This window comes from Stegostoma tigrinum, chromosome 6 (genome assembly GCF_030684315.1).
Source record: "Stegostoma tigrinum isolate sSteTig4 chromosome 6, sSteTig4.hap1, whole genome shotgun sequence".
NCBI classification, from domain to species: domain Eukaryota; kingdom Metazoa; phylum Chordata; class Chondrichthyes; order Orectolobiformes; family Stegostomatidae; genus Stegostoma; species Stegostoma tigrinum.
The window spans coordinates 73151873-73177845 of NC_081359.1; the positions used below are offsets into that span (position 1 = coordinate 73151873).

Sequence of the window (25973 nt, forward strand, 5' to 3'; positions counted from 1 at the left end):
AAAATCACTCCACCATGAATGTCTATGCATTCAGGTGCGCAGGCCCTAAGATTTGCTCTACCCTACCTACCTCATTTCCTTCCTCTAGGATACTCCTTATAACTTATTACTTTAACCAAACTTTTAGTCATCTAATCTAATATCTCCTAATGAGGCTGGGTTTCGTATTTTGTTTTTACAACTTTCCTTGGAAGCACTTTCTGAAGTTTTATTACTTTAAAAGCACAAGTTATTGTTCATTATGAAATCTGGATAAGATAACCGAAAATTGAGTAGACAAACGCTTTTTAATTCTAACTCGATATGCCATAAGTAAAACATGCTTCAGTTAATATAATTTGTATATGCATACATGACTATTAACAGTAAGGAACACTTGTACCAGAAGAACTGTTTGGAATCTGTGGTCAACATTAATTCATGTTTCTATCCCCATGTTTTTAAAACCTATGTAGTTCTTTTGAGTCAGTTCTTTCGAAGAATATGCATAACAAACTACATGGAGATTATACGTAGAAGTTTTTAATCTAATGCAACCGCCACTTTCCCCAAAAAGGTTGTGGGTTTGAAAATACATAAAAGTCGTTGACTATGTTAAGTGCAGAAATATTGAAAGTAGGTGAAGTAAACGAAGCAGCCCCTCAAGCCTGCACAATTTAACAAGCCAATGGTTTATCTCCTGACTCAACGCCATTTTCCCACACTATCCCTGCACCCCTCAGTTTTCTAGAATTCAGTTTTGAACATACTTAACGATTGAGGTTTCACAACCCATTATGGTAGAGTATTCCAAATGTTCATCACCGCCTGAGTGGAGATTCCTGATCTCTGTTCTGAATGTCTAACACCCCAACAGAAGCAGCTTTCTTGCATCTACCCTGTACTCCTGAAAGAAAATTGTGTTTGAACAAGATCACCTTCTATTATTCTGAACTCTACAGAACACAGGCCAAGTCGCTTTACTATCCCGACAAGGAACTCTTGTTTTTTTAAAAAATAAAAAAAAAACAGATTCCAAACAGTTCTTCTGGTACAAGTGTTCCTTACTGTTAATAGTCATGTATGCATATACAAATTATATTAACTGAAGCATGTTTTACTTATGGCATATCGAGTTAGAGTGGTGTACCTCTACACCCCATGAATAGCAGCAGTTCAAGGAACTGCCTACCACTAACGTGGCCACAACCAACTGGGGACAGACAATAAATGCCATCTAATCAGTGCCGGACACATCCACAAATAAAAACTAATATTCTTCAATCTCAAGGATTAGACTGGTGAATCTTTGTTGTACTCCTGTGGAAAGTAGACAAATATTATTCTTCCTTAGGTGGGGCCAAAACCATATACAATCTTTCAGGGGTGGTCTCTTCAAGGTTCTATACAATTCTTTGCATCTCTGTTCAAATACTCTTGGATTAGAGGGTCAACACACCATTTGCCTTTCTAATTGCATGCTGAACTGCACACTAGCTTTCAGTGACTCATGAAGGAGGACACATTTCCTTTCAGACATCAATGGCTCCCAATCTCTTTTCATTTAAGAAATACTCTAATTTTTCTATCAAAGAGGAAAACTTTGATTTTTTTCGACATTCTATTCAATCTGCCATGCTATTGCTCTCCCAGCCTGTCTAAATGCCCTTGCTGCCTCTTTTCTATTCATTTCCACCTAAATTTGTGTCATCAACAAATCTTATTCTACATATCCAAATCATTGATATTGTTTGTGAATAGCTGGAGCTCATGCGCTGATTTTTTTGCAATACTCCACTAGTTACAGCATGCCAACCAGAGAATTAACTGATTATTCCTACTGTTTTCTGCCTCATGATCAATTCTCATTCCATATCATTTTATTACCATATCTCATGTACCGTGAGGTGTGTGACTATAGTTTGTCTGTTATCCAAATTTACTGCATGTTAATTCTCTATGATACAGTATACATTGTCTATATCTATTACAGATTGCGCTACTATTCTATCTCTGTATTGTAAAATTCACTTTGTCTGTTCAAACCATGGAATCTTGCGGCTTTATCACCTTGGTACCTTGTCTATTTTTTAAAGAAGCTTTTCCTGTCGCTTGCCAGACCATGGCATGTTAGTTTGAAATGAGATCTTAACAGCATCAACTGGGTCTCCTTTATCTGTTTGTAACTTCCTCAAAATACTCTTAAACAGAGGCGTCAAACAGTTTTTCCTTTCATAAATTCATGCTGATTTCTCAGCCCTACCAATATTTTCTGTGTGCAGTTAACACATTCTCTATCATAATAGATTAACAGAGCTCAAATTTGCCACACAACACATTACAAATTGATCACAGCTGTTAGTGAGCGTAACTCCAATTCACATTGTACGTTTGCACTTCAGCTTTTAAAAAGTTACACGTCACAGCAAATCCTCTGGGGCAGTGGCAGTGTCTCCATCTCTGGATTAGTAGCATTTTTTCAAGTTTCATTTGCTCCAGAAGTGTTTCATACCATGTCCGCACAGGCTGGCTATAACATCTACATGTCAGTCACATTCAGAAACTCAGTTAAATGAAGGGCTTCCTTCATCCTTTAACGGTTCAGTACTTCTCAGGTAAATGCACAGTTAGCAAATCCCACACGAATCGGGTCACTGGACCCAAAAAATGAACTATTCTTTCCATCCACATATGTTGCCAGAGCTGCTGAGTTTCCACAGCAGTTTTCACTTTATGTTGCAATCATTTTTCTTTACTGGGTAGATGGAAATGAAACTCTACTTTGATTTCTGTTCCCGAGCAGCTACTACCCAAATAATAACATAAATGAAACATTTAAAAAAGATTTAGGAAAGCTAGTTAATGCGCTCTGTATTAAATTACATTTTTCAATAGCCTGAAATCTTACTGCAATACATGACCTCAGGGGTTTTGGAGAGATCTCACACTTGGCTTTAACACAATCAGGACTGGGCAACGTGGCCAAATAAAACAAGATCACTAAGACAAAAGTAGCAGGATAATCACAGCATTACTAAACTGCCTGGGCCATTTTTCATTTTAGCTAATTTTTGTGTTTCTACTAAAATTTGTGGATTGTTGGGTATAATTTATCCTGGGTAAAAATACAAAGGCAAGACATGGAAAGTTGTTTATAGTTTTATGTAATTAATCAATCCATTAATACTTGATGGGAGCTAGAAGTAGGCTACAAGTTGCACAGATGAGACATTTTCTTTCTCAAAGAAGGGGAATAACTTTTGGCACATCCTAATGATCTGATTACAAACAGCATTAGCAGAAACCTGGGTACGGTCTGGCCTTCACCGAAGGCAGTTGGGCAATACATACTGTTGATGACTTTTTGAAATACTTTATTTGATTCAAATTTCTCTGAAATAACTACAGACCTTTGATATATTGTTCTGGGGTGGTAACTTGCAGTCTTGCCTGTCAAATTGGCTTAAAAATGTTATATCTTTGAAAAAAAAAGCAAAATCATTGAGTGCAAAATGTGGCAACGTTTTCCATCCTCCCTAGTAAATCATACTGAGGAAGCGTACATTTTAGCAGAAAATGTATTTATCTCTAATAGTAAAGTTCACAATTTGAGCTCTGAATATTCAGGATTCCTTGAGAAGGGGACTGTGTGCTCACATACCATTAACAGTTACTACAAGGTCAGCGAGAGTGTAATGAAAGGAAAGATCACAGGCCAACAATCTTCAGTATCATATAAATGCTTCATGGATCACTGGGTTAGATACTGAAATCAGTTGTCAGATATATTAAACATAATATGAGAAGCAAACTTCAAGATAGCCTGGCACCTTTGAAGAGAGGTGACAGGCAGTTTACATGCCATAATGGGAAGTATTAAGACATCCTTACAAACAGTTACCATTAAATTGTTTAGTTATTCACATTTAATACAATGAAGCCATTTATTTGTCGCATAAAGAAAACATGACATGATCAGCATGAAGTATTCAGCGAACATTTATTTTCATAATAGAGATTATCCTTGTGACTTAAATCACTTGAGTTACTTCATCCACTTAAGTGTGAAAAGGTATTTTTCATAATATCCCGAAGACTCCAAATGTAGTTAACAATAACATTAATTGCTAATTTAATGCAACAATCTTTAATATACTTACTCCATTTAAACAGCACAGACTGGTGTTGTTTTAAGGAGAAATGCCAATATGTGAAAATATTAATTGAAGTCAATAAAATGCAAGGAATGAATTCAAAGTTACAATAGGAAGCACTGACTAGACAGCTAAGATCAGTTTCACAAACATGTTAGGAATCCAAGCAATCCACCTCAGTGACCAAGTGTACAAAATAACATGCTCCCAGCAATGACCTACACATTCTTAGTATTAAAGAATCTGATTGATCAAGTTGGCCTGGGATTTTAAACCCCTCAAGAACCTTCCTTTTAAATTAAGAGTCCAGCTGAAAACATATTATGTTACATTAGTACATAAATTATACTGTTACACAAGCGCATTACCACTAGGAAGCATTCTTCTAAAAATGTTAAAGAAAGTCCACAATGATATATGTTAAGAATTCTATATTGCTGAAGCTATTGCAATCCTACTGGTCTTTATTTTAGAGGATATTGCTCATTATAATGTTTTGAGTTTGTTAACAAGATTGCTATATTGAGAAAGATATTACCTTAAAATATCCTGTCCAATACTTGTAAGTATGTTGGCATGACTGATCAAATTCAAGATTGCAGTGATTTCATTAAATACAAGAAATAACATTCTGTTTTTCTCACATTCATGATTACAGTCATGTACTTGTGGGGGAAGGGCAAGCTCATAAATGCGAATTTTTGATTTATACTTAAAAGCATCCTAACAACAGCCTGCAACAGTAGTAGACTCGCCAACTTTTAGGGCATTTAAATGGTCATTGGATAAACATATGGATGATGATGGAACACTGTAGGTTAAATGAGTTTCAGATTGGTTTCACAGGTCGGCACAACATCGAAGGCCAAAGGGCCTGTACTGTGTTGTTATGTTCTATATGTAAGAACACAACAAGAAGAGTTAACATGAGATATTAATAAAATTCTCAATAAGAACAATGGTTCAACTCAACTAACAGAATTGCTTCAGTCAAAAGTTCCAGTACTAAATAGGCTCCAATGTTTCACTGGCAAGTAAAGGGTTAAAAAGATCAGTGGGAAGTTGGATCTAAAGTAAACGAAACTGAAGAAGCAGAGGGCACAATGATGTATCAAATGTCTTACTTTGTCTCTCTCAACTAAAAGAATGTTCTCAATATCACATTAACCAGAGAAATAGAAGAGAAACAATAAAATTAGAATGGGTTAAGACGACGTAATAAAAAGACAGCTCATCCAAAAAGCCAGGTCAGGCATAATGAGCTGTATGGCCTCCTTCCATGTGGCACTATTCTATGTAAAAGAGGTTCAACCTCCTCATTTGGCCATTCAAGTATTTAGTTAACCTTTCTTTCTCATTCCCTTTCAGTAAATGAGTTAAAGATGTTAATTTTGACTTGTGGAATCTTACCATGTGAAAACTTGCGTATTTTGTCATCAGTTAAGTACACTGAGCACTTTAAGACCTTCTAATTTTGGAGAATTTACTCAGAATTAAAAGGCATAATTTAAATGCAAATCTTGCTTACCTTCATCTCATTTCTAAGCAGTATTGCTGATCCTTTGAATCAATTTCTCCCAACTTAAATAATTTAGTGGGAAAGGCTAAGTTGTTATCAGGAAGTCGAAATTTGCATGCCCTTTAATAAGCTCTTTGATGAATACCTAATGGCTGAGTAACAGCAATGCCTGCTACAGTATTAAGGTAACCACATGTACTGTGTGTCATCTTTAATTCCCAGTCTGCCTAAAATAGCAGCTCTCAGTTGTACACCAACTTAGACAAAGAGGGGGAAAGCAGCAGCTACCTGAAAAAGAATCAAGGGGTCCTAATGAATATCTGAGAGAAGGGGAACCTGGTCATGTGAAGTCACCTCATTAGAACAGGACTAGACTGAGCTCCTGGCTGAAGGGCTCTTATAGTGCAGTGGTGATGAACCAGGAGGCCTAAATTCAAATCCTACATACTCCAGAAATGTGCATCATCTCCGAACTGGTTAGATTAGATAATATCTAGACTGAGCTCTTTTGGCTGCAGAACTAAAAGTCACTAACACAGATTCAAAACAGATTGTTTCAGCATGATAGCAAAGGGTTCCACACAGAGATACGGTGAACTAAAAGTCAGACAGCTTTACAAGAGTGACATGTTACCACACATTGTGTACATAGATCCACCAATGCTATACCCTTGAAATCATGTTTGATGGACTAAGGCAATGATGACAGCTTTCTTTAGTATAGAAGGCTAACGTACTTGGGGGAAAAAATTGCAAAATTCGCAACCAAATCAAGCAGATGGGCAAATGCAGTAATGGTCAGAGAAACTAGCTCCAAATGTGGAAATCAATGGAGGGCTCAGGAAAGCTGCCAGAGAAAAGCTGTCTTAAAAGATTCCAATATCAAATAACTGCTCCAAGTATGCATGCCACAAAATGTTTCCTCATGACCTGCTACTCTTTTAAAACAGCCCAATGTAAACCAGGAAACTGCAGGCCCAATCAATCTAATCTCAGTGGTGGGGGAGCTATTGGAAACATTTCTGAGGAACAGAATTAACCTGCAATTGGAGAGGCAAAGATTAAATCTAGGAGCATCAGAATGGTTTTGTTAAGGGGAAATCTTGCCTAATCAACTTGAGAGAAAAGTTTTCAAAGAGGTGACCAGGTATATGGATGAGGACATGGCATATGATGATTTCTTCTTGAACCTGCAAGGCTTTAATAGGGTCTGAATTGGTGACTAGAGCCTATGGAATCCAAGGAAATTTGGTTAATTAGATCCAAAATTGGCTGAGTGGCAGAAAGCAGACGGTGATGATCAAGGGGAGTTTGAGAGCCTGGAAGCCTGTGTCCAGTAGGATTCTACAGCATTTGGACCCTTGTTGTTTGTGGGATACATAAGCAATTTCTACTTGAACGCAGAATGGTTGATCACAAAGTTCAGTGATGATACGAAGATTGGTGGGGTGGTCAACAGTGAGGAGGTTAGGTTACAAGAGGATGTCAATGGAATAGTCAGATGGGCTGATCAGTAGCAAATGGAATCCAATGGAGAATGGATGTGGTGTCAGTCAGGCATGCTGCTTTGTTCTGCAAAGTGTCAAGCTTCTTCAAGTTGCTGCTGGAGCTGCACTGATCCAGGCAAGTGGGGAGTATGCCAGCATACTCTCAACTTATACCTTGCAGATGGTGGACAAGCTTTGGGGAGTCAGGAGGCAAGTTCCTTGCAGCAGGATTCCTAGCCTCTGATCTGGTCTTGTAGCCATTGTATTATATATGGCTAGTTCAAGTGAGTATCTCATCAATGGTAATCCCCAGGATGGTGATGCCGGGGGAGAATTCAGTGACAGTAATGCCACTGAATGTCAAAGTGTGGTGGTTATATTGTTCCTTATCGCAGGTGGTCATTGCCTAATGTGTGGGGTGTGAATGTCACTTGCTGCTTTTCAGTTCAAACTTGGATGTTGTCCAGGTCTTACTGGATTTGGACATGGGCTGCTTCAACATCTGAGGGATCTCAAGTGGGTCTGAATATCGTACAATCACCACTTCTCTGGCCTTATAAAGGAAGGAAATGAAATAGCCAAAGATGTCTGGACTCAAGGCAATACTCTGAGAAGCCCCTGCACAGATGTCCTGAAGCTGAGATGATTCACCCCCAACAACTACAATCACCTTCCAATGAGCTAGGTGAGACTCCAAACAACAGTGCGATTCCTCTGGACTCCAGCTTTGCTCAGGCTCTTCAATACCATAGTTGGCCAAATGGGGCCTTGATGCCAAAGGCCATCATTCTTACCTCACCTCTCGAATTCAGTTCATGTTTGAACCAAAGCCATAAAGATCTGGAGCTCAGTGGTTCTGGCAGAATCCACATTGAGCATTTAGCAGGGTGCTGCTTATTAGCACTGTTGATGACACCTTCAATCGCTTTACCAATGATTGAGAGTAGAGTGACTGATCAATAATTGGCTGGGCTAGATTGTCTGCTTTGTGCGCACAGGACATACACAGGCTATTTTCCACATTATCAGGTATACGCCAGTGTTGTAGCTGTACTGGAGCAGCTTGGCTAAAGACACAGCAAGTTCTGGAGTACAGGTCTCACAGTACTATTGCCAGAATGTTGATGAATCTGTTGTGCCACCCAAGGTCCACCCATCTGCACCCTGGAACAGATCCTTAGTAAGGCCATTACATAGTTGACAGATTACTACATTACATGGAATCTCTCACCGAAACTCTCAAACTGTATCCAATATGTTCACCTACATAATACCAGTACTGAAAAATAAACACCTAAATGAAACTAAAGCATAATCCTAATCCAACATACTTGACAGCAACTTGAGACGGGACTTTGTCTGTCCACAAGCATCTAAAGAAAACAACTCTGATCAACCTGTTAACCAAACCTGGTGGATCTTTCTGGACAACTGGTGAACCTCTGCAATTGCCCTACCATTCTCTGCAGCGTACTGCACACAAATCTGGCATAAAATATCTCATACACATTTTGTGGATACCCGATTGAGCACAACAACGTGGATCGTAAAAGGAACTAACCTCTGGTTTCCTGGCCTCTTGAACATCTATCGATTAATGGAAAGCCACAAAAGTTAGTTAAAACCATTCATGCTGCACCATACAGACAAGTGGCCAACTAATTACTTTAACCTCATCAAACAAGGAAGCAATTACTTCGTTCTGGGGATTCCTGTCCAAAAAACAAAAAAATTTTTAAAACTGCCTTATCAGTCTATTTACAATTATCAGTGAAGACGATGGCGGATGTAACTGGGAGTGCTGTCAAACCACACTCACTCAGCAATAACTTGCTCACTGATGCCAAATTCAGGTTCTGCCAGGCCGCATTATATTCTTGGTACTACAGAGCCATAGATAAGAGTCAGACCGCTGTACAGCATAGAAACAGCCTTGGATCCAACTCGTCCATGCTGGCCAGATATCCTAAATTAATCTATTTTCATTTGCTAGCATTTGGCCCATATCCCTCTTAAACTCTTCCTATTCATTCATATGCCTATACAGATGCCTTTCAAATGCTGTAATTGACAAGCCTTCACCACTTCCACTTAGATTCCTTTTAAATCTTTCCCCTCTCACTTTAAAGCTATGCCCTCTAGCTTTGGACTCCCCTACTTCAGAGAAAAGATCATGGATAAAGGAGCTGAATGTCAAAAGTGAAGCCAGTGTGATTGCCCTACACATTAAGGCAGAATATGACTGAGTGCAGCATCAAAGAGAACCAGCAAAACTGAAGCCAGTGGGAACTAGGGAGGAAGATTCTCTACTACGTGAAGTCATACTTGTAGATTTTTCCATAATTATTAATTTTGATTCAATTCAGGAAGTGAGGTATCACATTTTATTTTATTGTGGTTACTTGTAAACACTTTTTGCAAAGAAAAGTAGCTATTTGGCCCAAGTCAAAAGTAAGACCATATGCTCACGGTTGCTTTCAGAGCTCAAGCTAATGTAAACTTTGGCTAACAAATATAAAAATGTTAAGGAGAAGCCTTTTATCAAATACCCAGCTACGTTTTAAATGGTTTAATTTTTTAAGTTAATGAAACAGACCTTTGCATAACTTTTAGTTATTTTGTTGCAGTTTGCAACTGTACTTCGTTATCTCAGTTTTAGTGATTGGTTATTAAAGAATCATACATGGTACTTTTAGCTAACGGATAGCGATTGATTTTGGACAATATTTAGATATATTCATTGGGGCATTTGGGATGATACTAATTACTAGGGGGTGACACTACATGCGCTAAGCAGACACACCAGTTATTCTATTAATGCCAGTTATCAGTAAAGATGTAACAAGTTGGAAAGTTGTTACAGGCATTATGTTTCCAAAAAGAGGTGATCTTAGAAAGAAAGAAATCAGGAGACAATAGGAAGTGATGTCACCAAGATGACCATTACTTTCAATAAATTCAATTAGTAATCAGGCATTATCATAATCAATAGAGGATTGATCAAAGTGTTATTCATACATTGGCAAGCCAATTAGATTGAGCACAGGTGGTAATCGTCAGCAGGGGTACATTTTAGTAGTTCTGTTTACAAGAAAGGAAAACCAAAGACAGAAGGAGAACTTCATTCAACAAGAGACATGCCCACCATTCAGGGTCCTAAGCTGAACCAACTGGAAACCAGTGTTTTTACTGCACATCACTTCTTTTGTACTTGTTGAGTGTTTTGGATGAACATTTATACCTGTAACAGGTCTTGTAATTAAATCAGGATTAGTAAACTTTTAGACATACTTTCTCAAATTTAGTATGTCATTGTAACTGACTTACATCTTACCGTTAAAGTGAATCCCAAAATCTGACATAGCTAATGGAAATATAGATGATTTGGGTTGTTAGAAGGCTATTCATTACAATGCTATGCGAGTTCCTCAGGGAATATACTAGACCCAACCCTCTTCAGTTGCTTCATCAAATTACCTTCTCTTCAATATAAGATCAAAAATGGGAATGTTCATCGAAAATTTCGGAGCGTTTAGTACAATTCACGATTTCTCAGATTCTGCTGCACAAGGAGTCCAATTTTGCTCACAGCAGTCAGCCTTTGGCTGTTAGGTACTGGGCAATGGCTGTCGCCAAATACAGATAATCAAATTACCTCCCCACGGTATACAATGGTGATACCATCTCAGGTCCCGTAACATCAACATCTCGTAGTTTATCATTTACCAAAAACCTGATTAAATACCATGGCTACAAGAGCAGGGTAAAGACCGAGTGATGGCACCAAAGTAGCTCCTAACTCTCAATGGCAAGAGCACGTTAGAATACTCTGCACTTGCCTGGATTATTGTGGCTCCAAGAAAACTAAAGTAGCTCAACACCATCCAAGACAAAGCACCCTGTTTAATCTGTAACACAGGTAGTAATGTGTACTTTCTACAAGATGAACTGCAGTTACTCACAAAGTGTTTCTTTTGCAACACCTTCCAAATGTGCTACTGTGACAAGATGGACAAAAGTAGTATAAACAGGGAACTTCAACACCTACAAGTTCCTTTCCAAGTCATTCACCATACTGACTTGGAATTATGTTGACGTTCCTTCATTGTCAGGGGGTCAAAATCCTGGAACACCCTCTCCAACACTACATTTACTAAAGGAGTTAAGACTACAGGTCAATTCGAATTGCTTGAGGATGAGCAGTAAATGCTAGCCTTAACAGTGATACCTATGTCTCCAGGTAAAACAAAAACTAGTCTAGTTTACATCAGTTTAATGCACGAAATAAATGTTTATTTATCAATCCACTTTGCCTAATTCTACTTCAATGCTACATAAATCATCAGAAACACATTATGCAGAACAATAAAGCTGAAGCCATAATTAGATGCACAAGTGGTATTTATTCACAAAGCTGTGGAAAGTGACTCAAAGCAGATCTATTCTGTGCCTTTCTACACATAATTAAGTATCAAATATTGCACGCTTGGTTTTCTTTTTCCCCATTCAAAATTACTTAATGATTCACATTTCATTCAGTTGATAAAGTTAGCTCCACGGCACGGTGGCTCAGCGGTTAGCACTGCAGCCTCACAGCTCCAGAGACCCGGGTTCAATTCCAGCCTCGGGTGACTGTCCGTGTGGAGTTTGCACGTTCTCCCCGTGTCTGTGTGGGTTTCCTCCAGGTGCTCTGGTTTCCTCCCACAGTCCAAAGATGTGCAGGCTAGGTGGATTGGCAATGCTAAAATGCCCACAGCATGGTTCAGTGGTATGTGGATTATAGGTGAATGGGTCTGGGTGGGATGCTTCAGGGCAGTGTGGACTTGTTGGGCCAAATGGCCTGTTTCCACATTGTAGATAATCTAATCTAATAACTGAGCAAGCTGCCCCCATATCGCCACATCCAATTCCCAATGTGTGCTGTTATCTGATCTCTGATGGAATAGCAGTTGCAGTGGTACACTTGGCTTAAACCCTTTAAGATTGAGAAAGCGAAGGTCTTGTTACATTTCCATTGACCTTGCTGCAAGTTACATGCCATCAATCAAATAAGCACAGGATAATGTTCAGCTGTTATACCCACAAAATGTCAAATTTGAAAAGTAGCTTGCTAGAACTCATATAAGAGCAATTAGTGGACAACACCTAATTTCCATGCCAACATTTTCAAGAAACACAATAAAACAACAGAAAGCAAACAATGAAGGGAAAATACCAAAAGCAGAATTTTAAAGCAAATACAGTTATTATTGGATAATGAGACTCAAAGCAGCTCCACGTCAAAAGATTATTTTAGAACTTCGATAAAATTTAGGTGATACTGCTGCCCTCAGAAACAAAAATGGCGGGAAGGCAAGAATAAACGATTTGCTACTTCATTTTAGTCAAGGTATTATGCCAGTTGAGAAGCAAAGTCCTCTCCACTAAGCAAATGAAACAAAATAAAACTTGAAAGAGTACTCACCAAGTTTCTTGTGCCTTCTGGTGCTGCCAAATGACATTGAATGTAGGAATTAAAAACTTGTACAGCATGTTGAGTGAAAAACCCTTTATGGAAATGCTTATTGTCTTGTACAAGGGTAAGCCACGATTCAAGTAGTTTATCGTATGCCTCCATATACACCATGTCATCCTTGTCCAACTATAAATAAATATATTGCATCAGTCACTCTTCAGTAAATGACTCAATTTAATGGAACATACATATATAGAAAGAAAATAACGTCAAGTTTAACATCAATACAAAAACATTACAGCCTCTCCACGACTGTATGCCAAAGCATTTTTTGAAAGCCCATTGCAACATCAATGTAGTAAAAACCTGTTTTTGATCATCAGACTGTTCTAATATCAATTCTCAAAACTACAAGCAGAACTGTACTGTGCTGTTAGTTCCTCTTCATAAAGTACTGATGCAGAATAAACACAAACATTTTGCAACTTAAATGATGTATGTTGACAGTGTACATTTGAGTTATTTTTCAAAAATTAATCATTTTGACTTGATTAAGGAAGTGAGGGGTTAAACTGCATTCTGTTTAATAATGGTGGTTGTTTCTGGAATGAGGTTCTCTGGAAACTCTTGCAATCTTAAATGTGTCATCTTAGATGTACCAATTGAGGTATTTGGGATGACAGTCAACCTGAAAGAGATGTCACAACATTGTCCAAGCAGATGCCTTAACTGTTTACTGGTACCATTTTATCTTCGTAAAGATTTTCAGAATTGGTCAAGCTAGGAGGGACAAGCTGTTACAAAAAGGATGATTATATAAAATGATTGGCAGATTAACAAATGAATGACAGGGCAGTAGGAAGATTTACCACAATGACCATTATTTTTGTAGGAAGCAATCAGGAATTGGGCATATATTATTTAATTAATCCAAGCTTCATCATGTCCTGTTCATCCACAATAAGGTGATTAGACTTTAAAACATCTCTGATCATGCAGACGGTAGTAGCTAGTAGGAATAAGGCAGCCTGTGTTTTACAGCTTCAGTCAACAGGATAAGCAGCCAAGTCAAACCAATGTTGTCAACTGGCATCCTGACAAATAGAGAGAACAACCACTGCTTGTATTAAAAAAAAAACTGTAGATGCTGTAAATCAGAAACAAAAAAAGAAGTTGCTGGTAAAGATCAGCAGGTCCAACAGCATCTGTGAAGGGTCACCAGACCCGAAATGTTAACTGATTTCTCTTTACATATACTGTCAGACCTGCTGAGCTTTTCCAGCAACCCCCGTTTTTGTCAATGCTTGTATTATGTGTGGTTCATTTTATATTATTATGAGAATCACATAAATTCTATAAAGCATACTGAAACATTTATACCTGGAATGGGTCTTGTTACTAATCAGAACAGATAAACTTTACACTGAGTTTTGAAAGAGCTGATCTACAACTGTAATTGGTGAAAGTGCACTCCAAAATCTTAAGATGTACAGCTTGTTCTTCGAGTAGGAACAAGATACAAAAGTAAGCAATTTGCTAAATAAAACTATAAATACAAATGACCTCAAGAGTTTGAAAAGCTTGAATCTTCCATATTTAATTTGAGTGAATAAATAACGAACGACTGTTTTCTCCACAAACTATCAGAAAGGAAAAGTAAGCCACAGATACGTGTTAGGTTCGTTTTTCAGAGACCCTCATGGACTTGATGCAAGAGCAAGACACTGACCTGATTACAAAAACACAATCCTTTATTATTAAGCAAGTACAAGCTGCAGAGGATCACTATACGCAACCCAGCACAGAGTGCTGAGTAATGTGAGCGATTCTCCCCGAACAGGGGACAGTTCCCACTTTTATATGCTTGGAATTGGCAGATACATAAAACAATTACTACATCTGAGAACAGGATACAGGTTTGATTGCCACCAAGTGTATCATAACAATAGGATGCGATTTCAAGTGGTTGACAACTGCCTGGCTTGATCAAAGGTCACTGACCTGACCATTTCAGCAGAAACAGGGGTAGGCAGCAGTGTGGGTAAAGCCATAAAGATTACAGAGCTTAATGCTTTTTGAGTTTACAGATGTTTCACACCCCTACATATGTTTCACAACCAATCCTATTTGGGCAGGAAGTTGAGAAAGTGTTCACATAAGCCTGTATGAGGAGATAAGGAGCATAAAAATTCATGGGAGGTTAACCCGTTAACATCTCATATGGGCTAGAATGCTTAGGGGTTAAATACAGGGATTATTAAAACTAACGCACAAATCTTAATTTTAGCAGGATATGTTTATTTTACAAATTCTAGTAGCAGCTGAGCTTTATAGCACTAAGTTAGCATTTATCATTTAATATACATTTATAACACTGTTTGAAAATTGTGCAAAAATTAGTAAATGTAATGACAAGGAATGGCCGAACCCCTCTGATAATTAAACTAAAACACAAGCTCCAATCTTTTAAGACAGGACTAGGGATTCCCCTCTAATAATTACCCCAAAACATCTAGAGAAGCTCTCCTTTCCCCTCATAATCAACTAAAAATGTGATTAAAAGAAAGAAAATCCCTGATCTCTACTTTACAAGTAACAAGAGACAATTTAATTATTTGACGCAACAATGAACAAATTAGCAAAATTACTAACAAACTGACAATTTCCCCTTAGACTACTAACTACTGTCTAACTGGTCTAAATTCGACTAGAAGGCTGTTTAAATAAAAACAAGGCCCACTAATATAACCCCAATTAATAAGAAACAATAATGTATAACTTAGTCTCTCCAAGTTCACACAGAGTGTCTTGTGGAATATTCTGTTGTCTCCACTCTCTTCACAAACACTTTTATCCCATTAATTTTGCTGTCAGGGATGTTTTATCTCTAATTTCTTCAATGATGGCTGAACTAAAATTCCGTGGCACCTTTGGTTAATTAGATGGGCTTTCTCTGAATGGTGCTTACTCTGGCAGGTGGCGGATGGCTCTCTCTTTCAAATGGCAGTTGGCTCTCCCCAGTTTACCAAATGCCCCCGTCTTATATACCAGTAATGACAATCAAATTCTTATGATTGGTTTCAGGTTGTCAACACCATCAGATTTAAATTCAATTGGCTGTTTCTAGGTGCTTTGTTTAAATTAATTGGCCAAATCCAAACTCGTTGTCACATCAAAACAAGACTGCTGTTTTGCCTGTCACCTGCAAGGCTTTGACATGTTCATTTTACTTTTTGAGGCTCTGTACCGAAAATTTAAGCTACTGCTCACAAGGAACTTTTCCAAAAACATGTAAGTAAGTACAAACAAAGTACCAATCTCTTAAAGGAACCACACATTTTCCCTCCTGCCTTCCACTTCACAATTACTCTACCCAACTTCATAACACTATGTATGTATACACATTAAAAGGTGCAAATCAACTTACACGAGACATAGTTAATATAATAATAACTAAGCAAAACTGAAATTGTGCCAATCTACACTGGAGTAGGAATTTTCTTTTATATATACCACAAAATTTGTGGATTTGACTTTATTCACTTACAAATTTAGCTATCTTTTGTAGTTTCTTCAACTGCATTTGATAACCATAATTTTGCCATTCACCATCATACTAGATACTATTCTTGAAGAATGCCTTGAAGATTATGCTAATGCTACTGTGAAATGGGTAGCAGTTGTGTAAGTAGAAGGAAACAATCTTGAATGGTTCTGTAAGCTCAAGCATTTGAGAAGTAATGAAAGTACACAACTAATTGACTCCTAAACTTAACCTCCTCACTTCCTGTCACCACAAACTCTATTTTCATACCTGCTCCCTTAAAAATATGTTTTTCAGTAGGTAGGAATATCAAAATAAAAAGACATGTTAGTAGACACCATTCTTTTTGGGCAATACATCTGTAACCAGAACCACAGGTGAACAGTACTCAAATATAATGCAAATAGAGTTTATTTAACAGAACATCAAAGTAAAATTTTTAAAAATAGTAACATTGAGAGATGAAGTTGGCAAAGAACCCATTTAATAAGAATTCAGAAAATCATATAATCGATATACTACATATACTGCTGTATGCGTGCATGCATAATGGTAGTATGCTGCTACATTTGCCAAAATTGGAGAACATGTTTACGAATCTGAGTAAACTCAGATATATTACGACTATTTCAACCCCCACTTAAAACTTACTGAAAGCCACCTTAACAGGAGGATCCAAATCTCACGCAATGTGAAAAAGTCCCAAAACACAGATACAAAGCATTTACTGTCAAAGAAAAAGTGCCACTATTTTCCTCCCTGCTTTTCCATCATCATCTACCCGCATCCCTCTTCAAATCCCCAGCAATTTTGTTCAATCTTGCTCGTTAAAACGCATTTATTTCTTGTTGGAATATGATTTCAAGGGACTTAAGCCCTCGACAATACCTTGTTGAAACAGCTATTCAGATTAGACTCAGACTGAGTGTCAGGAGATTCTTAAATGTGGCGTATCTCACAGGCAGGTCTAATTTTGCCTTCACTTGTCCGCATGAATATATGTCCAGCAAGAGGTATTTCTGACCAGAAATCAATTTTTTACATCAGTATTCCAACAGACTGAGATTATTAATTGCACCCTATATGCTACTTCAAATTCAGCACAACAGGTTTCAATCTGTATGGGCCAGCAAATCTCTGCTGTCAACAGTCAAGCCATTGGAGGAATTATTTGTCTTTTAAATTTTTTTAAAATGAACTTTCCCACTATGATGTCACACCATTAAAAGCCACCTGCTGAATTTTCCATGGAGTGCTAATCTCTCAAACTGCCACTCATCAATTCTTTTTATGAAACAAGGGCATTCTGCATTTCTGATGGGAAATCAGGAGAGTCAAATAAGGGTTCTTCCAGAAATTTGGAACTATATTTTCATCTTAAGAGTTCTCTCGTAGTACAGGAAACACACACTTTATTCATAGCAGGGAGCTGCCATATTCTGAAATGCAAAGGTTAAGATTTGCTGACAGAAGCTATCAAAATGGCTGCCAAATGAAAAACACATAAGGTACATGCAAAGGCATAATTTCAAGCATGTAAGATGGCATGGGCATGGAGTATGTAATGAGGGTTAGGGTGCCTGGTGGGCAAGCTGCCAGCCAGGAGGTTTAGGGTCCCATTTTAAAAGGTTATTAATAGGCTGCCAGGTGACATGTTAAATGAATAGGGGAAGGGTGCTGGGTTTAGGGTACCAAGTGGACACAGTATAGCATGCCAGGTGTGCAGAATGCAAAGTAGGTATGGAGTGGGCTACCATGGAGATAAAATGCCAGGTGGGCAGGATGCCAGGCACAAGATGCTGGGGTGATGTGCTAAAGCTTAGTGTCCTGGAGGTAGGGTGACAGGTGGAAGGCATAGAGTGTCAAAAGGTTCTGCAATTAGCATGTCATATGGTTAGGGTAATAAGGGGTAAGGGACAAGAATGCTAAGTAGGTAGGCAACCAGGTGGATAGGAATCCAAATACAAGGAGGACGGGTATGAAATTTAGTGCTCACAGTAGGTCAGGTGGGGAAGTCCAGTGAAGGGTACAGGGTGGTACGGTTTGATGGGGAGGAAAGCGAGAGGAACTGAATTCACAACAAGACAGGACGCCCACAATGGCTTCAGAGACAGGCAAGTACAGAATAGGTCCAGAGGAGGGCAGATCACAGTGTTGTTGGGTCTGGAGGTGGGTTTAGGGTCTAGAAGCTGTAAGTGGTGTAGTTGAGGGTGAGAGAGGTAAATATTGAGTCAGTTGACTAGTTACTTGGAGGATGGGTGGTGGTGTCTGGAAACTGCTACGATAGGGATTCCATGGGGTCCCACACTCACCTTTCACTTACACTGGAATCATGGTTGTCTGTCATCTGAAAATCTGGCCCCCAAGAGTTTGTACTAAAATAAACCTCTCTTTAGAACAGAACAATACCTATCACACAAATATATAGAATTCTTTGGATGAATAGCATGAACAATGGAACTAGAAACGGGAACCGGTAATTCTGCCCGATATGCCAGCTTTGTTATTCAAATAGATCATGGATGATCTTCTACCTATAAATGTTTCCTGCTGCCACTACCCCTATCTTTTGATATCTTTAATGTCTAGAAATCAAACCATCTGTCTAGAACATACTCAATAACTGAGCCTTTAGTTTTCTGGGCTAAAAAATTCCAAAGATTTCCCACATATCAAGTGAAAAAAACCTCAACATCTCAGTCCAAAATCTCTCAGTTCTTATTCTGAGATTGGGACTCAAGTTCTAGACCCTCCAGGTAAGGGAAACATCCTTCCCGTATCTTCTCTGTTGAACCTGCAAGAATTGTATTTGTTTCAATTAGTTCAATTTTTGACCTTCTTCTAAACTCCAGACAGAGGTTCATTGCTCCTCAAAGATCATCCCAAGAATCAGTCTGGTGAACTCTTGCTGCACTCTGTTTACTATACTCAGTGTAGAAAAGTGACCTGAGATTAATGTCCAAACCAGGTTGATAATATTCGTATCCCTTTGGAGTTGGCTAGTATATGTATGGGTTGTACAATGGTACAATGAAAATTTGTAATTTTGAGAGAGAAGTCCATCAGAAATGTGACAATATTCTAGTCTCTGTTTGTCTTCAAGTCAAAGTACTAAGGCAAACCTGTTATTGTAAAATGAAAAACAAACACTTACTACTTCTTCCAGAGCAGCACTCTTTCCAAAAGAGCAGGTGAGATGTGTGAGGCAGTTTATGAAGGAGGAAAACAGTTCACTTGGAATGGCAGTTAAGATACTGCGTGGAAACTCCGAAATTAAATTGCTGATAACATTGGAAATTCCCACAGCTTCAGAATCTTCGATTTCTATCCTGGAAAATTAAGTGGGCTAGAAGTCAAATGTAAACTGTAGCAATAAGAATTGCAAAATAAAAATCTGATTTTCTAAAAAGTCAGAAGTTCTACAGATTAATTTATATTTGCAGTTTTTGATTTGAAATTAAATTACAATAGAACCAAAAACAAAAGAACTGCGGATACTGTTAAGCCAGAGACAAGAACAGGAATTGCTAGACAAGCTCAGCAGGTCTAGCAGCAGCTGCAGAGAAATCACAGTTAACATTTCGGATTGAGTGACCCTTCCTCAGTACTCAGAAAGGGTGGCTCAACTTGAAATGTTAACTGTGATTTCCCTCCACAGATGCTGCCAGATCTGCTGAGCTTTTCTGGTAATTCCTACTTTTGTCTACCATGGAATCAAAGAAGGTATCCTCAAATAACCTGTGAAGACACAAAACGTAATCTATTTTGCTCCCAAACATACCCATTAATCATGTTCAGTAATCCTTCAATAAAATGAGCCAGGTAATCAACCTGCGCTCTCTCATCAGGAAATATAGGTCCATGGATAGAGGCCAGCTGTGCCAAGCATTGTAACGAATCCTGTGCCATGTCAGAATCTTCTCTAATTTTACGATGTACCTACAAGAAAAAAAATTTCCCCTGTAGCTCTAAGTTTAAATGTTGAAAGTTAATCATGAATTATTAGTCTGTGTTTTAGCATATGGCTGTATGATTAGAGCAGACGAAAACTGATGCCATGTTGGATAAGTTCAAAGTTCAGCATGTTCACTGAACAGCATTTGTATCATATCCAGAACTAGAAATAACGAAATGTGCCTTAGATTCGAACATTGTATCAGGAGCAACAGTAGACGATTCAGCCCTTTGATCCTTCTCCATCATTCAATAAGGTCATGACCGGTCTAGTTGTAGACTCAACACTACCATCCACTCTGCATCCCATGTAAATCAAGACAAATTATTGAGTGGCAAGCAATAGAAAGTACAGATAATGGATAAGTATTTAAATTGGCAGGGTGCGACCAGTGCTGTGCCACACGTCTCTGTATCGATTATTCACATTATGTACTGATGACTGGGTAATGGCATAGAAAGTCATATGTCCAAATTTGTTTGACAGAAAGTTAGGCAACATTGACCGTGTCGCACAAAGTTACAAGGAAAATTGATGGAGTAGGTGAATGGACAAAACTGCAGCAGATGGAGTTCAATGTAAGCAAGTGTGAGGTTATCCATTTTGGATTGAAAATGGATAGATCAGGATATCTCCTAAATTGTATGCAGTTAAATACACTAATGTTCAAAGAGACTTGGGAGTTGAGGCAATTAGATCTTTAAAATGCCACAAACAAGTTCAGAAAATAATCAAAGAGGCTAATGGAATGCTGGTCTTACTATCCAGAGGACTGGAGTATAAGGCACAGAAGTTATGCTGCAGATATTCAAAATCCTGGTTAACCGCACTGACGTACTGAGAGCAGTACACTGCACTCGTGAACGGCTATATTGGTCTTGGATGGACTGTAATCAATGTTTACAAGAATAATAGTGGGAATTCAAGGGTTAAGTTATGAGAAGAGATTATGTGAGTTACACCTGTTTTCTATAAAAGTGGAAAGTTAAAGGTGATCAAGTTTTTCAAGATATTAACAGGAAAAGATAGTTTATTTTTATCTAACCTATCGAGTTGTGAGAAGATTTGTAGCTCAGGTTGAGTTTCTGGATGTGAGTTTGCTCGCTGAGCTGGAAGGTTAGTTTTCTAACTAACTAACTTTTTCAAACTTATCTAACCTATCTCCATTAGTCGGAGATTCCAGAACTAGGAGGCATAGTCTGAGAATTAGGCCTAGACCACTCAGAAGAGATGTTAGGAAGCACTTCTGCACACAAAGAGTGGTAAAGGTTTCGATCTTGCTTCCACAAACGACAGCTGATGCTCGATCAGTTGTTAGTTTGAAATCTGAGACTAGTAAATTTTTGTTGAGCAAAGGTATTAAGGGATACGGGCCAAAGTGGGTATAAGCAGTTAGGCCATACATCAGCCACGATCTTATTAAATGGCAGAACAGGCTTGAGAAGCTGAACAGCTTATGCCTGTTCCAATGTTCCTAAGCATTGAATCCTTTGTCCGTCAAAATCTACCAAATCAACACTGAATAAATTCAAAGAACCAGCCTTAATTGTTTTCTGGGAGAGAATTTCAAAGACTAACAACCCTCAAAATAAAAATTCTCCACATCTCGGTCTTCAAAGGGAGAAGGCATTCTTAAACTGCCTCCCTTTGTTGCCTATTGACAATTTGGCACTTAATTTGTGGAAAACTGTACAAGACCAAAATTCTTTAAAACACAGTCTTTATGTGTATCAAATGCCAATCTTGAAGTTCCTATCTCAATTTGCTACATACAAATGTCAACAAATAGTGATATACAAAGTTTAAAATTGACAACAAATGAATATGACTATCTACATTGTGTAAAATTAGGCAGACTAAACTTGGCAAATCTACGGTCTTGTTATTAGACAAAGTTTGCATATTTCATGATTGAACTTTATAAGTCAACTTTCTTTTAAAACATAACAGACAAAGTTTTAAAGAACAAAAAAAAATCCTTGTATATTTGACAGACATCAGTGCCCAAACAAAAGTCAAAATCAAGCATGACCGGGGGGGGGGGGGGGCTAATGACAGCTTAGTTTGAGAGAAATTTGAATTATGCACTGTTGTTACAATAAAATGAACTAGTTTCAATAAATCTTTCAATAGGTTGATCTTACTCTGCGTGTTTATTCAGTATAAATTGGTGATAAACTGCTAACAGCTTTAGCAAATTAGCACTGACATCTGTTTTAGTATTAGCCCATCGCGGATAACAAAGTAGCTGTCATATTACTTTTAAAAAAATGTAGTGTTAACTGCACTGAGTATAAATCAATCTGTTGCATTATCAGGAAATCATGCAACATAACATTAAAAAAATGGAAAAAATGAACAGTTCATATCTATTAAGGAGACCTGCAGGACCAGCCGGATTAGTCATCATCTACTGGTAGCTATTCTGTCCATAAATTACAATGCTCCCTTTGAAAAACAGGCTTTAACTGGGATCACTAAGAAATCCAATTACATTTAACCATGTAAAAATATCTCTCAGATTAGAGTCAATTGTTACTGTTTTGCCTCACTGGGTAGCATGCTCCTAATGAAGGTCTACTAATCCCAGAGACATCATAAAAGTTAAGATAATTTTTAAAACAGAATTCTGCAAATTACCTCGACAGGAGTACTATTTATTACAATTAAATAGACACTAGCCAAGGGCAAACAATTATGAACTATTGGCACCTAGTAGCTAAAAGTTCAAAACTTTCTGAACTCCCACTTGCCCCTCTACCTATCCTATGAAGAGAGATTGGTTCAACTGGGCCTGTATTCACGAAAGGTTAGCCAAAAGAAACGGAATGGATTGAAACATAGAAATTTACAGGGTGAGACATACTAAGTGCAGGAAAGATGTTTTTCATAGGGATTCTATGGAATTCTACAGTGTGGAAACAGGCTACTCGGCCCAACATGTCCACACTGACCTTCCAAAGAGCAACCCATCCAGACTCATCTCCCCACCCCATCCCTGTAATCCTGCTTTTCCCTTGGATGACCCTCTTACAGTCCTGAAAATTATGGGCATAGCCAATCCATCTAATATGCATGCCTTTGGAGTGTGGGAGGAAACCAGAGCATGCAGAGGCAAACAACGTAGACGTGGGGAGAATGTGCAAATTCCACACAGACAGTTAACTAAGGGTGGAATCGAACCCGGGTTCCTGGTACTGAGAGGCAGCAGTGCTAACCACTAAGTCACCATACCATGGCTGGGGATTCTCAAACCTAGGGGCAGTGTCTGGATACAGGGTCAATCATTTAGGGCTGTGATGAGGAAAAATTTCTTCACTCATAAGCGTAATGAACCTGTGGAATTCTCTACATAGAAGGCTGGGGAGGTCAAGTCGCTGAATATATTTTCAAGGAAGAAAGATAAATTTTCAGATATCAAAGGGTAAGGGTGGAAAGTGGGAATCTGGCACTGAGGCAGACGATCAGTCATGATTACACTGAATGGCAGAGCAGGCTTGAAGGGACTGCACCTGCTTCTGGTTTCTATGATTCTACGTTTCATGCAGACAAGAAATGAAATAGGGTGTTATAGGCACAGGGAAACACTAACAGTTCTGTGGGTTCTGTGCACAAGATCTGGTGGGATAATTCTTCCACTGATGACAATTATACTTCTTGATCTCCCTTCTCCAGATGCTTGCACTGGCTTGCAGGGTCATAGGGTAACTGGTTCACACTTATAAAAGAACTCTGATTAATTTAAAGTCTTGTTTACAGCAACTGAAGGGAAAATAAACCTTTTTGCTTAAAGCATGAAGTGGCTTTTACAGCAGAGAACCAAGAGAGCTCCTGAGCTGATGGAGATCTGATGGCTTCTCACCATCCTGTTTGTAGCCCCAAGCTGTTAGCTATCAGAGAACCAATCATATACTTGTTGACAGAAGTCCTCTGTCACTGATAACTGGTCACTAGATCACAGACCAACCAGCTACTTGTGATCTGCTGAATTTCCATTTGTACACAGTCCTTGGCTCCAGCTTATCTGCGAACTATTTACTACTGCATGAACTAGTAACTACATAAACAGTATTTACAATTAGTGTCAGGTTACGTGCTTTCAAAACAATATGCATTAATCCTTCAGCAATCCTTGGTTTCAAGGCAATTTTTTCCCATTTCATAATTTAAAAACCAGATCTTTACACTACTGATAGCATTTCTGTATCATATTTACATTCTTACCAGAGAACACAGTATGTAATGACGTTGCAAAAAAGTCCAACCAGCCAATGGAAATCTGAATTTAGAGTTTCTTACCTACAGAACACAAGGTCATGTTACATATCAGGTAGCACCTCCGTCTTTTAATCCAAAAGTTCTTCTCTAAAAGAATTCATTCCTGGGATGTAGGCTCTGCTCACTGAGCCAGTAATTATTGTCCATCCCAACTGCCCTGGAGAAAGTAGTGAGTGAGCTTCCTTCTTGAACTGTTCATTTGGTGTAGGTGGAACACCAATATTGACAGGAAAGAAGTTCCAGTATTTTTCCTTTCAACAGTGAAGGAACAACAATATATTTCCACGTCAGGACGGTAAGCAGCTCAGAAGCAAACTTGAAGATGGCAGTGTCCTATTTACCTGTTGCCTTTATCCTTCTTAGTGGTGGTGTGGGGTATGTGATGGGGGGGGAGGTGGTTAGAAGATGCTGTTGAAGTAGCTTTGGCAAATTTCTACATTGCATACTGCTACTACAGTACATCAGTGATAGAGAGTGAATGCTTCTGGATATGGTGTCTACCAAGAGGGAGAGAGGAGTGCATGGGGATGGGGGGAGCTTAAGGGAGAGGGTTGTATGGGGGGGCAGAGGGAACGAGGAGTGCGTGGGGATGGAGGCAGCCAGAGGGGGAGAGGGGCGCATGGGGATGGGGGCCCAGACGGCCAGTGTACAGTAACAGCAGAGCAAGACAGAGACAGTGGCAGCGTGACAGTGAGTCAGGGAACAATTTATGTAATGGGGACATGTTTAATTCACATCATTCTAACTGAATTTAAGTGTGTTTTAAAAGTCTGACGGCGTTTTAAAAGTCTGACGACGTTTTAAAAGTCTGACGACGTTTTAAAAGTCGACAGTGTTTTAAGCTCAAGAACAAGATTTGCAACTACTTAGGAATTCAAGTATTGTTATACCTTAACTCTGAAGACTGCACAATGGCCCAAATTTGTTTCACAAGTCATCTTTCTATTTACAAGAAATGTGACAAACACGGACAGCACTTCACACAAGGTTACTTTCTCAAGGTTAACAAATACAAGATCAGTATCTTCCAGGGACACCCTGGAGACTGGGTCACACTAACATCAGAAATCTAAACCTGCCAAAATGGTTCTGTGGGCGTTGTAATTAAAGCATACGGAAAGCTCCAGTATCAGTATGTGAATGTCACTCTAGTCTTACTAAAGGTCAACATATTAAACGTTGCTGTGCTCAGACTGCATATAGTGTCTCCTAAAGCTGGTTTGACATGTCCTAATCAAACACAACTCAACCGACATTACATACAAGTAGACTATTGTCTGTATTACTGCAAAGCTATAAACACATTACAACACATATGGTGTCACATTGCATTCACAATTAGAACACTAGAAGTTCAACTTTAATAGCAATCATAAAACCTCCTTCTCACCCTTGGAATTCAGAGTGGTGCATGTATGGTACGAGCTGCTAGAAGAAACGGTAGAGGGGAATATAATTACAATATTTAAAAGACAATATTTAAAAGACAATTGGACGGGTACATAGCTAAGAAAGGTTTACAGGGATATGGGCTAAATGCAGGCAAATGGTATTAATTCAGTTCAGGAAACTTGGTCAGCATGGACAAGTTGGGCCAAAAGG

At 38.6% G+C, this 25973-nt stretch overlaps 1 protein-coding gene across 3 annotated transcripts in view; it reads right to left on the bottom strand.

The window, feature by feature from the left end:
- xpo4 (exportin 4) overlaps positions 1-25973 on the bottom strand; it is a 121549-nt gene that overhangs the window by 32781 nt on the left and 62795 nt on the right. For 2 of the 3 annotated variants that reach the window (XM_048532221.1, XM_048532220.1), the window contains exons 8-10: positions 19920-20077; positions 19293-19467; positions 12604-12780 (exon numbers count right to left, since the gene is read on the bottom strand). In XM_048532221.1, the coding sequence (XP_048388178.1) occupies positions 12604-12780; positions 19293-19467; positions 19920-20077 (510 nt within the window). The remainder of the gene's footprint in view (positions 1-12603; positions 12781-19292; positions 19468-19919; positions 20078-25973) is intronic. The other variant, XM_048532223.1, reaches the window with a different exon arrangement.